Raw genomic sequence first — 15,973 nt, forward strand, 5'->3', positions numbered from 1 at the left:
GCTGAAACAAAAGGATCTAAAGTTTGAGCCCAGCCTGGCCAATTTAGTGACTTAGTGAGACCCTGTCTCAAAAAACAAAAACAAGGGCTGGCCAGATAGCTCAGCAGATTAAAGCACCTGCTTAGGCAGACACAGGGACTGGGGCTCTTCCTTGGTGTGCTGTGCTGGCCCCATCCCTGGGGTGTGCTGAGATGGTGCCTATAATCCCAGGGATAGGGAGGCTAAAAACAGGATTGAGCTTGATCTGTGTAGTGAGACCCTGTACTAAATACATTTAAAAAAAAAAAGGCTGGGGATACAGGTTAGAATAACGCAGGTGGGAGTGGACAGAGGGTAAGTGAAACAGATTTGACCTTGTGTGGACAGTAATTGTTGGCACTGGATGGTGACTACATGGAAGCTTGTGGTACTGTTACTCTCTGTCCTTAAATTTTTCATAATTAAAAAAAAAACTTGTATTACAAAAGGATTATTTACCTCTTCCCAAGGTATCTGCAGTGTACTGAATTAAATAAGCTGTCTAAGCTCGATTACCAAACCAAAAAAAAACAAAAACAAAAACAAAAAAAAAAAAAACCCAAGAGGGGTTATGAGTTTAATTAATAATCACTTTAAAAGCCATAAGTAAAGCCCTTGTCCCCTTCCCAAGCCCTGGGAAGGTAGATGAGCTAATGACTGGATAATAAATCCTTGCCAAACCTGGTAATTTTCTTTGCTTGTTTTTGTTTTTTCAAGCCCAGGGATGGAACCCATGGCTTTATACATGCCAGGCAAGCACTCCTATCTGCAGCGTCGGCCACAATCTGCAGTTTTCAGGAGTAACTTTCACCTTTACATTTCCCTCTATAGGCAATTACACACTTCACAATTTAAACTTTTAAAAAAAAAAAAAAACAAAAAACAAAAAACCCCAAAACTTGTCAAACTGGGAGTAGCGGCCAATACCTTTTAAGCCCAGAACTCTAGGAGGCTGATACAGGAAGTCTGGAAATTTGAGCTCTGCCTTGACAACTTAGTGAGACCTTGTCTCAAAATAAAACCTAGCCCAGGTGTTAACTCCGTAAGAAGGCCCTAGGTGCAACCCCCAACGCCAAACGAAGCCAACTTGTCAAAACGTGTGGAGGAACATTAAGTTTTCTCAAATTATTTTCAGTTAAACGGGTAAAACCTGTGACCGCAGGTTCTTGCTCTCGGGGTTTCCTGCCTCCCGACTGTCGCTCCCACCTCGGGGCTGCCAGGCAGGGCGCCTCGCAGCGCGGCTGTTCCACCCAGACCCAGCTCCCCGTGGCGCGGACCCCCGTGGGCAGCCCAAGCGCACGCGGAGCCGCGAAAGTCCTCCCGTCCGGCTGCCCTCCGACGGGGCCGCCTCTTCCTTGCCGCATCCTTTCGCCGCCGCCTCGCTCCACTCCTCTGGGGACGCGCGCGCCTGAGGAAGGGCCGCCGCGCCGGAGCGGCCGCCATATTAACGGCCAGCCGCCAGCCAATCAGAACCAAGCGACGTCGCTCGCGCGTCTTTTCACCTCGGGGCTGCTTTAATCGTACCACATTAAAGGCTAAAGTGGCACACTAAAGGTCCCTGAAGAGCCAGCAACCCCAGCATCCAGGCTGAGGCGAGGGAATGGCGGCAAGTTTGAGGCCAGCTTGGGTTACATAGTTCATGGCTGGCCTCAATCACATAGTGATACCTCGTCTCAAAAGTACCCCCAAATAAATATCAATGAAATAGTATGATTTGATAGATGTGGTTGGTGGTTCCTTTAAAAGCCTACAGGGGTAGGGGTTGTTTTGTACTATTTTCAACACTTACTTAGTAGGAACTACTAACAAACAGAAAAACACAAACAGGAACAAATGACCTTTTATTTCATCCAGAGATACAAAGGCAATTCTGTCTAGAAACAACCTGACAGGCAGTTGAATCCTTGGGAGGAAGTTCATGGTAAATGTCAGGATGGCTGGTCACAGAAGGTCAGAGGATAGGATGGGACAGAACACGACAGGTGACAACCCAGCAAGACCAGCTTCAGTGCCTGCTGGAGCAATCTCTAATTTTATACAGTTGTCTTAAAAATTATTAACATTCTCTTGAGGCTATTCTGCATTAGAAATTGTGTTCAGGGAAGAAATAATCCTAACAAATAACAAATATCCTATTTTACTACAGGAGTTGTAAACTCGGCTTGTTACTAATTCAGTGGAGGTGGCTTTGAGGAAAAGCATTTGGAACAGGTGTCCTCTTTTGAGGAAAAGGGTTTATATACCTTGGTGAGTCCTGGTTTTTTAATTAATGCTGGTTGTGATTATAACTTTTAATCTGGGGAAATATTTACTTAAATTATTTTCCAAAACACAACCAAACCAAGGTCAAGATAGTGCCATGAACTCCTTCCTGTGGGCTGCACCCACCTACAGGGACATACAGGCAAAAGCCACTTTTCCAAGACTTGTATTTGTAACAGGAATGCACCACATGGTTTATTAAGAGTTTATTTGCTTTAAATATGTACCAGTACATTTTAAAATGCTAGGTTTTTAAGATTTACGATAAAAGAATACTGAACCAAAATAGAGAGAATGGAGGCTCAGTAGCATGATTTCAATTACCTTTCCTAGATACTTTTAAAAAAGTTTACTATTCTATGCAAGACAATTACAATTGGACTGTCTTTGATGAAGTCTAGAAAATTGAGGTTCATCAAATAAAGGCACAAATGTGGGCTGCAAGAAAAAGGAAAAAGAAATTTTGATTTTAATGTCAAGTATAACAAGGGTTGGCTGTTTTAGCTATTTTGGGCAGGATTCTCCACAATTCAGCAGATAGATCCTAGTGTTTCAGCTATAAGTTTCAAGAGTTCAGATATACAGATAAATCAATTTCTTAAACCCCCTTTCTCAGAATATTCTAAAGGCTTCTGAAGCATTACATAAATTTAAATTGCTCTCACATTTTAAGAAATAAATCTATGCTTTTGAAAGGCAATCTAAAGATATAGGACAGACTTGAGAACCATTCTGTTCTACCCTGGGCCTCACCTGATGCTCTACTGCAGCTGCCTGTCCCTGAAGGGAGTCAGCCTCCAGGGGCAGTGGGCCCAGCCCACTCCCACCCACCGAACTAGCTCAGCATGACTGCTGTGCCACTCCTGTGTGCTGTTGGGGGTGTTACACTAACAGCAGGGCCCAAATCTGCTGGTGAAATTAAAAAATGCTATCTTCTCCTCCCCATCCCCAAAACTGCTTCATTTCAACAGAAAAACAAAATGTATTAGCTCCTTCCCACAAAAGAAAACAGAACGGAGAAAATCAACCACCTGATCTATCCTGATTTTACCAATGTGAAGAAATATAAAGGAGCTTCATTTCCAGAGGACAACTGAGTAACTGCTGCTAACCCAACAATTTGCGTATCCTGGGAACGTGTGCTATTGCTAAGAGCGCTCTTTCTAAGTGTCAAGAATTGGAATCCCACCCTCCTTGTTGCTGCGCAAACAAACACCAAAGCATACAAGCCAGCAAAATGCTTCACAGGCTCTTCAGCCACAGAGGATTTTGGTGAGATTTCCACTCTTCCTCAAGTATGAGAAAAATAAAGGCACCAGAAGTTCAACTAAGCCCGAAACACAATTTCACTGTGAAAAGAGGGCAGCAAATGTCCCACCAGAGAGGAGTTAAAATGGGGTGGTGGGAGGCATCAGACTGAGGCATCATCAGGGGCTGGTATTGGCTTCCAGTGAGCAGAGAGATCCCAGAAGGGCCTCTGAAGGGGTTCTTCCTCCTCCTGGGCCAGCAGCAAGAGATCAATTACTTCCCGTAGAACTTTTTGTTGAGCAGGAAGATCAGGAGGTTGACATTTACTTTAGCTCTATCAAACAGCTTCATGACTGCAACACCTTCATACTGTAGCTGCAGCAGGTCCTGTTTAAAAAACAAAAACAAAAAACTGACAGTCAAGTCGATGGAACAGAAGAAAGGACACACTTCGGGGAAGGATCCAGGACTGAGGTGTGCCTTGTGTGTCCACTCTGAGGTGGGCAAGGCTAAAGCTGCCAGCCATGGACTTGCCCCCCTCTGGTGCTCTAGGGCAGGACTGAGATGGCCACTGATGGGGCACTGGGGTATTTAACATACACCAAACATGGAAAGAAAAACACGCATTTTATCACACAGAGTATGTGATCTAAGCATTTTTATTGCAAGGGGCTGGGAGGTGTAGCTCTGCGCTAGAGCACCTTCCTACCATGCAGTAGGCCATGTTCAATTGCCACTACTGTGAAAAAAATTTTTTTTCCTATATCAGAAGTTAGTGGCATTTCACCAGATTTAATAAATCTGGAAAAAATATAGTTGTTTTGATTCTTTTTTAAAAAAATGTTAAATTTTGAGACAGGATCTCACAAAATTGCTCAAGCTGGCCTCAAATTTATTTTTTTTTCCTTCTTCTTTACTTTTTTTGAGACAGGGTATTGCTACGCAGTTCAAACTGGCCTTCAGCTCACTTTATAGCCCAGGCTGACCCTTGAATTTGTAAAAATCCTCCTGCCTCAGCCTCATGAGTAGATGAAATTACGGGCTCACTTCAATTCATGATGAAATGTACTAATCATTCAAAAATGATGCTTGGCACAGGAGTGGACACCTGTAATTCCAGGATTTGCAAAACTGAGGCCAGAGGACCACTGAGTTCAAAGCCAACCTAGAATATATAGTGAGAACCTGTCTCAACCAAAACCTTCTTAAAAAGGCAGACAAGGTTAGTAATGTTTTAGTAACATCTATTTGAATTGTTTTTTGAAGGTACTTGGAACTGAGCCCAGGGCCTCCTGCATGCTAACCTTGCGCTCTACCACTGCACTACATCCCCGCTTTTGTCCTAGATTCTTTCACATGAGCCAACATTTCTATTTTGAAGGCAAGGAAAGAGGACTAAATGTTATCAGATACATACCCAACACTTAGCACTGTGTGTGCACATTACACTAGGTCTTTTCCATTCTTGCAACTATTCTATGAAGTGTAATTATTTCAACCATAGGGAGAACTCCTCTTCCAGGGCTCAGAGACCACAAATAACAAGCTGAGCAAAACTATGTCTAGATCTGACCTCAAGGCCGCCACCTCTACCGCCTTCTGGTGAGTGGAAGAAGGGAACTGATGGGGCCTCTGTTCTCTAAACCTTGAGGGAGCTCTAAGGAGAAAACAAGGGTCCAAGGGCCTGAAAGGACCCTAAAGGCTGAGTCAGTTATCTTCCGCAAAACTTGACAGCTCTAGGAGGAAGGAATGGTGCAGTGCCCCTGTGCCCAATGCAGTCAGGCCACACTGGATGAACCTGGGTGCAAGGGACGAGAGATATTTTATTTTATGTATGTATTTAGTGCAAAGTGTGCAGAGTCTACAGGGTCTACATGGTCTACAGGATCTCACTACACAGATCAGATTCATAGTGATCCTCTTGTTTTCAGCTTCCCGAGCGCTGGGATTATAGGCACATGTCACCACGCTCAGTCTTAATCACCAGCTCAGTGTGCCCTGGGGGCAGGGCCAGTATGGCACACTGGGGATCACACCCCAGTCCCTGCATCTGCCTAAGCAGGCCCTTCAGTCCACTGAGTTATCTGGCTGACCCTAAGAGATACTTTAGTCAGCTGTGTGTATCACAGTAATTTCATGCTGACTGAGAGGGTGCTTTAAGAATGCACTGGTGTCTGAGGAGGAAATGAAGGCAACTAAGCCAAACTGCCTCTGCTAAAGCAGTTCACAGTTTTTTTGGGGGGAGGGAAATGAGTCAAGGAGTTCTATAAACAGAGGATGTCTCCAGGCTGCTGCACCACAAGGGAGACTGGTGACTAGCCTGGCCAGGGAGGCTTGGAGTGGGAATGCACAGTGCCTCACTATCTGACAGGGAGCCAAGAGGGGTGGAAGGAGAGGAAGGAGGGCATGGCGGTACATGCCCACAGCCCTCACACTCTGGGAGGTGGAAGCAGGAGGATCACAAATTTGAGACCTGCCTGGTCAATTTAGCAATTTAGTCCCAAAATAAAAAATAAAAAAGGCAGGCTGGGGATGGGAAATCAGTGCAAACGCCCTGGGATCAATCTTTAGTACAAAAGGGGGGAAGGAAAAGTCAAAATGTGCTGTCATAGTTTACATTTAGGTGTTCCAAGCCTTGTGTGCTAAGAGGTGGGGCTCTGGGGAGGCGTCAGACCACAAATCTGACAGTCATTGCTGTTGCTCTCAGGGCTGGGTTTGTCACTCGTAGGTGAGGCCTGATGGTCACTGTGGGCATGGCCTGGAAGGGTCATCTCCATCCCCGCCCCTTCTCCCTCTCTGCTTCCCACTGACAAACCACAAATGATTCTCCTCTGTGATATCCCTCTGCCATGAAGCCAGCTGACCATGGACTGAAACCTCTATAAAGTGTGCCAAAATAAACCATTCATCATCTAACTTGTGTTAGGTATTTTAAACCAGTGACCACAATGTAACTAAGCCACGCACCTTCACTGAGTCACCTTAACCATTCAATAGAATAGCACTGAGCCAACATGTGGCTCTGCTACAGCCATCATTCAGGATGCATGGGGCTGTGGCACAGGGTCGGGGTGGGGCTACAAGTGACCACATACAGAAAGCTGAAGGAGTATGCACATGTGCTTGGGAATCCTCTTAGTGCACTATTCTTTTTTTTTTTTGGAACCAGGGATTGAACTCAGTGCACTATTCTTTAACGTGCAAAATGTAGGTATTAAAAAAAAAAAAAAATAGGGGTCCGGTAAGATAGCTCCTGCTAAGCTTGCCTGCTTAGGCAAGTGCAGCACGTGCCATGCAGGCCCGCCCTAGGGTATACTGAGTCAGCTGAGTCCAGGCATGGCGGGGCACACTTGTAATCTCAGTGCTGGGAGGTTGAAAACAGGAGGATCACTACAAGTCTGAGCTGCACAGTAAGACCCTGTACCAAATACATTAAAAAAAAAAAAAAAAATTTAGGGATAACTATGCTAAAAAAAAAAAAAAAATTGCAGGATTGTCCCCACCCCTAGGGGCTCTGCACTGAGTCCTTTTTTGAGACAGGGTCTTGCTAATAAGTACCTGAATTCCGAGGCTGGGCTTGAACTTTTGGTCTTCCTGCCTCTACCTCTTTAGTTTGCTAGGATTATAGTTGAGTGCCACCATACCTGATTATAAGGGTCTTTTAATTTAAAGTAAGATACAATTTATATATACCTTGTCAGAAATACATTCAAACTTTTAGCTATGTCAAATTAAAATGAACAAAAAATTTCAAGCTACTGGGAAGGCTTATGACAGTTCTAGCTTAATGACATTATACTTACTCCTTCATTCAAGGGCAAAGGTATCAGCTCTGTCCAGGGCACACAGGCCACACTGGGTATTTGGCAACCTGGGTGGCACTGAACCTGCTGTGCATGGGCACCAGTGGCATGCCCCTCCAGGACTCTATCCCTACCCTGAGAAGTCACTCCCAGCTCTCCTTGGTGCACACCTACCTGATAATGTAACATAAAGGTCTCCATCTGAACTCCCATGAATTTGGCTTTCACTTCAAAGTCTCCAACTTCTTCTGTTGGACCGATTTCAAAGATAACATTTTTAAACCTGTTGAAACACAACAGCACACAGGCATGCTCTGTATGTTCTCAGTGCTCAGAGGTGCAGAGTCCTGGGGCAGGTGGCTCAGTGCAGTGTGGCAACCCACCCCCAACACTCGTGTTCCACTGCCCACAACAAGTGGCCTGAGAACGAGGGCACAGAGCTCTTGTTTGGCCTGAAAGCAGGAATGGAGGGCGGGGCAGAGCGTGCCTCTGGGTGTACAGAAACCAAGGGCAGTAAGGACAGAGGACCATGGGGGTTTCTGCAGAGAGAAAATGTTGCAGTACATTCAAAGGGAACGAATCCAACAGGAGAAACTGCCGTGACTGTATTACTCCACATGTCACGGGCCAGAAGGTTTTATGGCATAACACCAAGGTGGATTACACTGCTCCTTTGGTGAACAACATACACCCCAGATTTTTAGCCTGCAAGCTTGGAAGTAAGTCACTTTTGTGAGACAGAAACATGAAGATGCAGAGGTCAGACAGGGCTCACAGGAATCTGTGTCCAAAAGCAGGCCTGCTCGCCACACACCAGCTCCCAGTCACCTGTTAGGGATGTCCTTTTATGTGCCTGTCAGTGGATTTGGCTGGGCGTATGGTTGCTAAGCCTGCAGCAGCAAATGAAAAAAGCGAGGCACTCAAGCAGCAACCGAAATGACAACACAGAGACGGGGAGAGGGGATACGTAAGCCCGACCTGGAGAGACAACCAAAGAATCCACAACAAATGAATAAAATCCAGAAAGACTAAGGCTGCTGGTTGGAAAACTGAGCAGAAAAACCATACATAACTCACATTTTTGAAATAACATTCTGCCCCCAAAACTAAACATCTCAACTAGAAATCTGAAATGCAAACTTCAGAGGGATTTTTCTTTTTGAGACAAGGTCTCGTTATGTAGTTCAGGCTGTCCTTGAACTCACTGTAACCCAGGCCAACCTCAAACTCATGGCAATTACCTCAGTCTCCTGAGTGTTAGAATTACAGGAGTGTGCCACCATGCTCAAGAAGGTGATTTTTTTTTAAAACTGTTAAAAAACAAAATTTATCGTATCCAATGAAGGAAGGACGGTAGTAGGATGACCACTTCATACAAGCTTCAGACACTAGTGAAAATTTTTTGGCAATACATGTAAGTTTAACATTTTTCCAACAATTTCGGGAAACAGTATTATGTTAAAAAATTTAAAGCCACACGGGCCGGGGAGATGGCTCAGTGGAATAAGCGCTTCCCTGGCAAGCGCAAAGGCCTGAGTTCAATCCCCGGTTCTGCCAACAAAATAAAAAAAAAAAAAAATTTAAAGCCAGAACTACCATGTGATCCCGCAGTCTCTCTGGCAGTGTGGACAGAATTGCAAGCAGGCCTGAAGGCAAAGTCTGCACACCCATGTGGGCAGCAACTCTGCGCACAATGGCCAAGAAGTGAGAACCGCCCATGCACACATCAGCGGAGGAAAGGTAAACAAAATGTGGTGCACACAATGAAATATTAGCCAGCCTTAAAAAGGAAGGAAATCCTGTCATATGGACGAACCATGAGGACATTATGCTAAATATAACAAGCCAGCCGCAACAGACAAGACAGTGATTCCATGTAGATGAAGTCAATAAAGTAGTTAAATTCAGATTAAAAAAAAAAAAATAGTGGTTGCCAGAGACTGGTAGGAGTGGAGTTGGAATAGCCATTTACTGGGCACAGATTTCTGGGTAACTTCCAGGGATTTGTTGCACAGCACCATGAATAGACTATTAATGTATTAACAGTGAAGTTAATATATATATTAATTATATATATATAGTTAATATCTTTTCAAATGATTAAGACAAGTCTTATGTTACACATTTTTACAATAAAGGAATTCTTTTATTCTTTTTGAACACAGATTAAATGTCTGGATGTATCCTCTGGGGAAAACAGCCATGCCAGCAGTGATGGCATGTACTTCAGTCCAGCTACTTAGGAGGCCACCTGAAGCCAGCCTGGGTAACACAGCCAGATTGCATCTCAAAAGAAGGCAAAAGTAGAATCAAAGATTTACATAGAAAGGTGTTGTGACAAGTGTAATACTAGAAAAAGTGAAAATAATTTATATTCCCCAATTGGTTAAAATGTGGGATATTGGGCAGGGGAGTTGGCTCAGTGGAATAAGCGCTTCCCTGGCAAGTGCAAGGACCTGAGTTCAATCCCCAGTTCCGCAAAAAAAAAAAAAGTGGGATATTATGCATAAACTTTCAACACTGTAAAAAATTACACAATTATAAGAAAAAATGTTGGCTATAACATTAAAAATATCAGTGTACCAAAAAAAAAAAAAAAATCAGACTAGCCAGGTTTGGTCATGCATGCCTGTAATCCTAGCACTCAACAGGCTGAGACAAGAGGAACTCTTTGAGTTTGCGGCCAGCTTGGGTGACATAATGAATTCAACATCAGCCTATACTACATGTGAGACTCTGTCTCAAAAAAAAAAAAAAAAAAAAATATCCTACTTTCTAAAGTGGTAGATCAAGTAGGTAAGTCAGCAAATATGTAACTTTTTATGTGAAAAGCATCACAGCAGCAAATATACTTAAAATGATTTCTGGGATTATCTCTGACTTGCAAAATTATAAAACTTTATTTTCCTTTATATTTTACCCTATTTTCAAAGCTCAATGATAAATACATATTTCAGAATCAGAAAAATGCAAAATACTCTCTTTCTCTGTAGTGCTGAGGATCCAGCCCAGAGCCCGCTGGGCAAGTGCTCTATCACTGAGCACTGAGCAGCCCTGAAAGCTGCTTTTTTTTTTGTACCGAGAATCAAACTCACAACCTCATGCTTGCCAAGCAGAGCTATATTGCTGGCCCAAGATTCTTCTTTTAAATGGAGGTCACAGGCTGACTGAGTAAAAGCTTAATAAAGGTTTACAAACCCTGCAGGAGGCTGCATCAGACCCACAGACCACTGGGAAAGCCAGCAGGTACTTTCTTGGAAGGAGAGGGAGGGTGAGTCCTTGGGCCCTGGGCATGGTTCAATATAAAAAATGCTGCTTCTTGTTACTCTTATTCTTATTCAATCTGTGTTCAGATTCTGAAGATACAGAAAGAATGGCTTTCCACTTTAAAAAGGAAAAACTGCCAGGAGTGGCAGTACTTGCCTGTAATCCCAGAGGCTGAGGCAGGAGGATTGATGCAAATTTGAGGCCAGCTTGGGCTACAAAGTTTAGTTCAAAGCCAGCCTGAACTGCTTAGTGCAAGCCTATCTCAAAAACACAAACTATAAATGTAAAATTAAGATGACATATCTTAATGGCAGACGGGTGAACATATTCCATAAACAGGACATGACACAAATGCTCACAAACAAGGAAGTTATGTATGACAGATAAATTAATATATACGACCTGATACTGTACACACAGTATATAGGAGATGTAAAATACAAGGTGGCCAGCAGGAAAGAGAAAGGAAAGGCGATAAAGATGTGAGGACTCCAAAAACCAGTCTCCTTATAAAGGGAAGTAAACAAGGAGCTACTCACTGATTCACTTGCAGGTCCTCGATCTCCAGAAGCACTCCTTTCTCGTGCAGTCTTGCTGCTGTGTATTTCAAAGAAATCTTCTTGCTCTTCTTTCCTTTCATTTCTCGAGGCTTTTTGGAGACCCTGTAAAGAATTACACAACACCACTTTAAGCAACTGTCTGCTTTGAGCCTGTGTTTTCTAGGAGGTAAAAACACTCCTAAGCCTAAATCATAGCAATTCCGAAACAGCAAACAAATGTCAGGATCAGTGGGGTCAATCTTTGCAAAATGGGAAACTGCAATGGTTCCGTCTTCAGTTTATGCTGCATTTCTTCTTTTCTTGCCTTGTTGCTCTTAGTTTCTTTTCTTTTCTTTTTTTGTGTGGTACTGGGGATTGAACTCAGCACTCTGCACTTGCCACACAAGCACTTATTCTACTGAGCTATCTCCCCAGCCCTCTATCTTAGTTTCTAAATACCATTCCTAACTAAATGGAACCAGAGACACTTAAAGAAATAAATCAGACCAGGCCCAGGGAGGGGCAGACTGCATATTAAATCTGAACATCTTGTATCAGAAGTCAAGAATTATACAGAAAACGATGGATGCATCAAAGGGGCACAGGGGCCAGCTCCACGGTGGGCCTAGGGGTTTTCCTGTCCCTTCAGTACCAGCCCTGCTTTACTGCTATCTTCTTCCAGGAAGGGAGAAAAAGACGGTGTGGGAGCCAGATAAGGGAAGTACAGCAAAACATTACAAACTGATGGGTCCAGGTGAAGGATATTGCATGTTTATTATTCTATTCATTCAAATTGTTCTGTTTTTTAACCCTGGGGTGTGTTACTGAGCTAAATGCCCAGTCTTAATGTTTTTCAAGGCAGGATCTTGCTAAGTTGCCCAGATGAAATGCCTGGGCAATTGCCCAACTTGAACTTGCAATCTTCTTGCCTTAGCCTCCCTAGCTGCTGAAATTACAAATGTGCAGCGCTGCCCTAGGCCTCAACCAGATGTTGAGCAGGAATGTATAATAAACTAACCTTATACACTGTACCAGTACCTGACACCTCAGCACTGGGTACCAGTCCTCTCCCTCTATACGTGGTGACCTGCGATCAGTGCCAGGAGCCTTTGTCAGACTTCCTCAGGATCTGGGAGCCTGTCCTCACAGGTCAGGTGCCCTTCCCTACTCCTTGAGAGTTCTTGTGAAGGTTCTAGCAGGGAGCACAGCTTACTCAGCTTACTCACATTCCCTTGACCCAGGAACAGTCCTCTAATAGGGGAGGTCATCCTCTGACCAAATGTGCAGCTTAAGGACGGGGGCATGTGCTGTGGTGAAGGAGGAAGGGGACAGTCACTCAGCCAGCTAGGGCAGCCAAATCAACAATGGAGGTGATCAATGGGGTGAGGAGTGATGTCACAGCCCAATTGCCCTCATATCCTCTTAAAAATATTCCTCAGGAGCTTATCATGTATTAATTATCATGTAATAATTTTTTCCATGATTTGCCAAGAAGGCATCTGGAATGAGGGATGCTAGAAACCCAACATACTAATAAGTGGAACCTGACAGTTATGCAAACAATTAGAAACAAACCAGAGAACTAATACAACAAAGAGTTCAAGTGTTTTAGGTGAGAATTTTCAATGTCCCCACTCTAATTCTTTCCTTTAACTGATGAAAAAGAAATACTCACTTGCCCTTGCTGGCTAAGTTATCCAAGCAGGTTTTGATGTAGCTTTTATAATAATCCACCTGCTCCCCATAAAAGGTGGCTTTCGAGTTCAGAGCAGCAAAGGTCTGCTGCAATTTCACCAATTCAGCTTTTCTCCTCTGCCGGTACCTCCGCTGATTCCGGATATCCTGTGGCATGATTATTAATGAAAATAATGATAGGTACCATGTGCTGCTTTATCATTGCTTATTTGATACTAGAACCCAGCAATACTTGACACAACCTTGAACATGACTGCATATTCTTGTGTGGGTGTGTGATGGGGGGTCACACTACATAGCAATCCTCCTGCCTCAGTCTCCCTTGAGTGTTGAGATTAGAGGCACGTGCCACCATGTCTGGCCTATGACCACACATTCTTAACAGGCAGCAATCTGGGCTCACAAATGAGGAAATTCAGATCTCATTCCATTTGTATCTTCTACCAGTGGGGAAACAGAATACTTTCAGTTCATTTTTAGAATTTAAAATGCAAAGCAGGGGGCTGGTGAGATGGCTCAGTGGTCTAAAGCACCTACTCAGAACAAGCTTAACAAAGCAGAGGGACCGCGGTTCAATCCCCCAGCACCACATGCCAGCCAGCCCCGCCCCCTGGTGGGCTGAGCTGGCCACACACACACACACACACACACATTAATAAAAAAAAAAAAAAAAAAAAAAAAATAAAATGCAAAGCAGGCTTAGAATTCTTAAATTGCCAGAGGGAGAAAAATAATTATAATCCATTGATTACCAAATTCATGGGTATGCATGGCATCATCTAGTGCAGTAACAGACAGTGCCTAAAATTCTCAGCTCACACTGGAGCCCCTTCACATGAAATAGTTCACGCAACTCAAGGCTCTGATGATCAGCTTTGCATTTCATAGTAAGTATGAAAAAGATCTAAAGAACCTCCCCACCCCTAATCCCCTTCAGACAGTCTTATTAATTAGTACAAGCTGGGCCTGAATTTGCTATGTAGCCCATGCTGGCTTCAAATTCACAATCTTCCTGCCTCAGCCTTCCAAGTGCTAGGATACAGGAGTGTGCCACTACACCCAGCTTCCAAACTTTTTTTTATCTCTTTTTAGACAGTTTCTAAATTTCCCAGGCTGGCTTTGACTGTGATCCTCCTAGCTGGGATTACAGGTGTGAAGCTTTCATACCTAGCAATGAAGGATTTTTATGGTCAAAGATAAAACGCTGACACAGGAAAGGCTAGTTAGGGTCTTGTCCCTATACATTTGGACTGTTGAGTAAGCAAACTCAGAACCAGAAAGAGTCAGGAACAGCTTCTCAGAGGGGAGGGCACTAATCTAGAAACTGAAGCTACACTGGTCTAAGCAGTTGTTCTGGAAGAGCTTTAAACAACACCAGGCCATTCCTGTCCTCAAGGCAATACCTTAGCAATGTCATTGATCAGTTCCTGGTATCTATTCTTTGGGTCCACGGTCCCCAGCTCTGTTAGTTTCTTTAAACCTGTCTGGATCTTCTCCTTCTTCTCCTGGAGAGAGAGGCTGTTGTCTTCTTTCACAGATGTGGACTTCTTCATCTTGTCAGGAGTTTTGGCATCCCGGATGGCACGTCTCTGCATGGCCCGCTGATGCTCCGTTTCCTGCAGATGAAAGCAACAAGTTGTTGGCATGCTCGCGACACTCGCCCTAAGCTCTGACACACACAGCATTACTGTAGTTGGACTCACTCAGTTCTCCAGCTACTCCCTGAAAACATGGGAACAAATGTTGTTCTACTGGCAGAGAACAGGTGAGAAACTTTGAGGCAAAAATTCCCACCCAGAAGAGAGGAATTCTAGGAAACTACCGACACCTTCGGGTCTTCTGGGTTCTGTGCATTTTGCTGGCTACAAAACCCTTTATTTTCTCGTATCACATTTTGGAATATAGAGAGTACATTTTAACAAAACATAGCTCTTTAAGTGTTGTAACCAACTACACCAATGTAATTAAAGTGCTCACTACATCCCTGCTGCTTGTTTCTGCCATCTTGTCCAGGCTCAACCATGCTCGATGTCCCTGCATTTGAACATGCTGCAAACCCTGTAATTCTGCCACCTCTCCTTGTTACTATCTGTTTGCCCCTTTCATCTTTGCCCAACATCCAGTCTACACTTGGTTCTCCTTTGAGTACTTTCTTAACAACTTGCAATTGGACCTCAGGATCTGTTGCTTGTCTCCAATTCCCACTTTCCACCCGAGTCCAAGGTCATGAGCCATCACCTGCTCATCTGCTCTCATTTTCCTCCTGCTCTAAGTGTGGATGTGGTGCTCAGAGTGCTGACACTCTCTCTCTTTCTGTTTACTCGCCACACTCCAGTGGATCACCCCTGTGCTGAAAGACTCCAGATCTCTGTGTCTAAGGCTCTGGGGCCATATTAGGAACAGCTTATACTGGGATCTTGTATTTGCAATGGCTTGTAGATTAAACTCATACTTTTGTTTCTTTTCTTTTTTTGGCGGAACCGGGGATTAAACTCAGGTCCTTGCACTTGCCAGGGAAGCACTTATTCCACTGAGCCATCCCCCCAGCCCCAAACTTGTACTTTTGCATCACACAATGCAGAGTGCGAGTGCTGAGGTCAGACAGAACTGGTCCCAAGTCTGGTTCTGCTACTACAAGCCCATGATCTCAGGCAAACAATTTAACCTACAAGAGTATTGATTTTCTCAACTGTAAAATGGCCATGGAAAGACTCACCTAACAGGGATAGTGCACAGATTAAATGAAAGATGGGGACATCAATAAAGACTGGTTCTTCCCTCCCTACTTAAAACCTCTTCCAGAGTAAGGACATTTGCTATTGTCCAACCTCTTGACCCTCACATCTAACTGGCCACCATTCATAGCATCCAAAAGATGAGAATTCATTTGCAACAGTGATTTTCAAGTAGTCCCCCATGCAACATTAAGAGTTTCCAGAAGCACCAGAGTTCTAGAAGCCTGGCTTCCAGGTGCCTGGAGCAACAAAGTGGCTCCAGTTTTACCTGCTTCATATAGTAGTAGGGTTTTATATAAGTTATCACTTCATGGGGGCTGGAGAGATGGCTCAGTGGTCTAAAGCACCTACTTAGAACAAGCTTAGCAAAAGCATCAGGGACCGCGGTTCAATCCCACAGCACCAC

General features: G+C 44.0%; 1 protein-coding gene across 1 annotated transcript in view; it reads right to left on the reverse strand.

Moving 5' to 3' along the window:
• Positions 1-1,840: 1,840 nt before the first annotated feature.
• Positions 1,841-15,973, reverse strand: part of Iqgap1 (IQ motif containing GTPase activating protein 1) — a 106,877-nt gene continuing 92,744 nt past the window's right edge. Inside the window, exons 34-38 of the mRNA XM_004623319.3 lie at positions 14,236-14,448; positions 12,813-12,979; positions 11,138-11,260; positions 7,506-7,614; positions 1,841-3,915 (exon numbers count right to left, since the gene is read on the reverse strand). Of these exons, the coding sequence (XP_004623376.1) occupies positions 3,802-3,915; positions 7,506-7,614; positions 11,138-11,260; positions 12,813-12,979; positions 14,236-14,448 (726 nt within the window). The 3' untranslated portion in view covers positions 1,841-3,801. The remainder of the gene's footprint in view (positions 3,916-7,505; positions 7,615-11,137; positions 11,261-12,812; positions 12,980-14,235; positions 14,449-15,973) is intronic.

The sequence above is a fragment of the Octodon degus genome, unplaced genomic scaffold (assembly GCF_000260255.1).
Source record: "Octodon degus isolate 3935 unplaced genomic scaffold, OctDeg1.0 scaffold00002, whole genome shotgun sequence".
NCBI lineage: Eukaryota > Metazoa > Chordata > Mammalia > Rodentia > Octodontidae > Octodon > Octodon degus.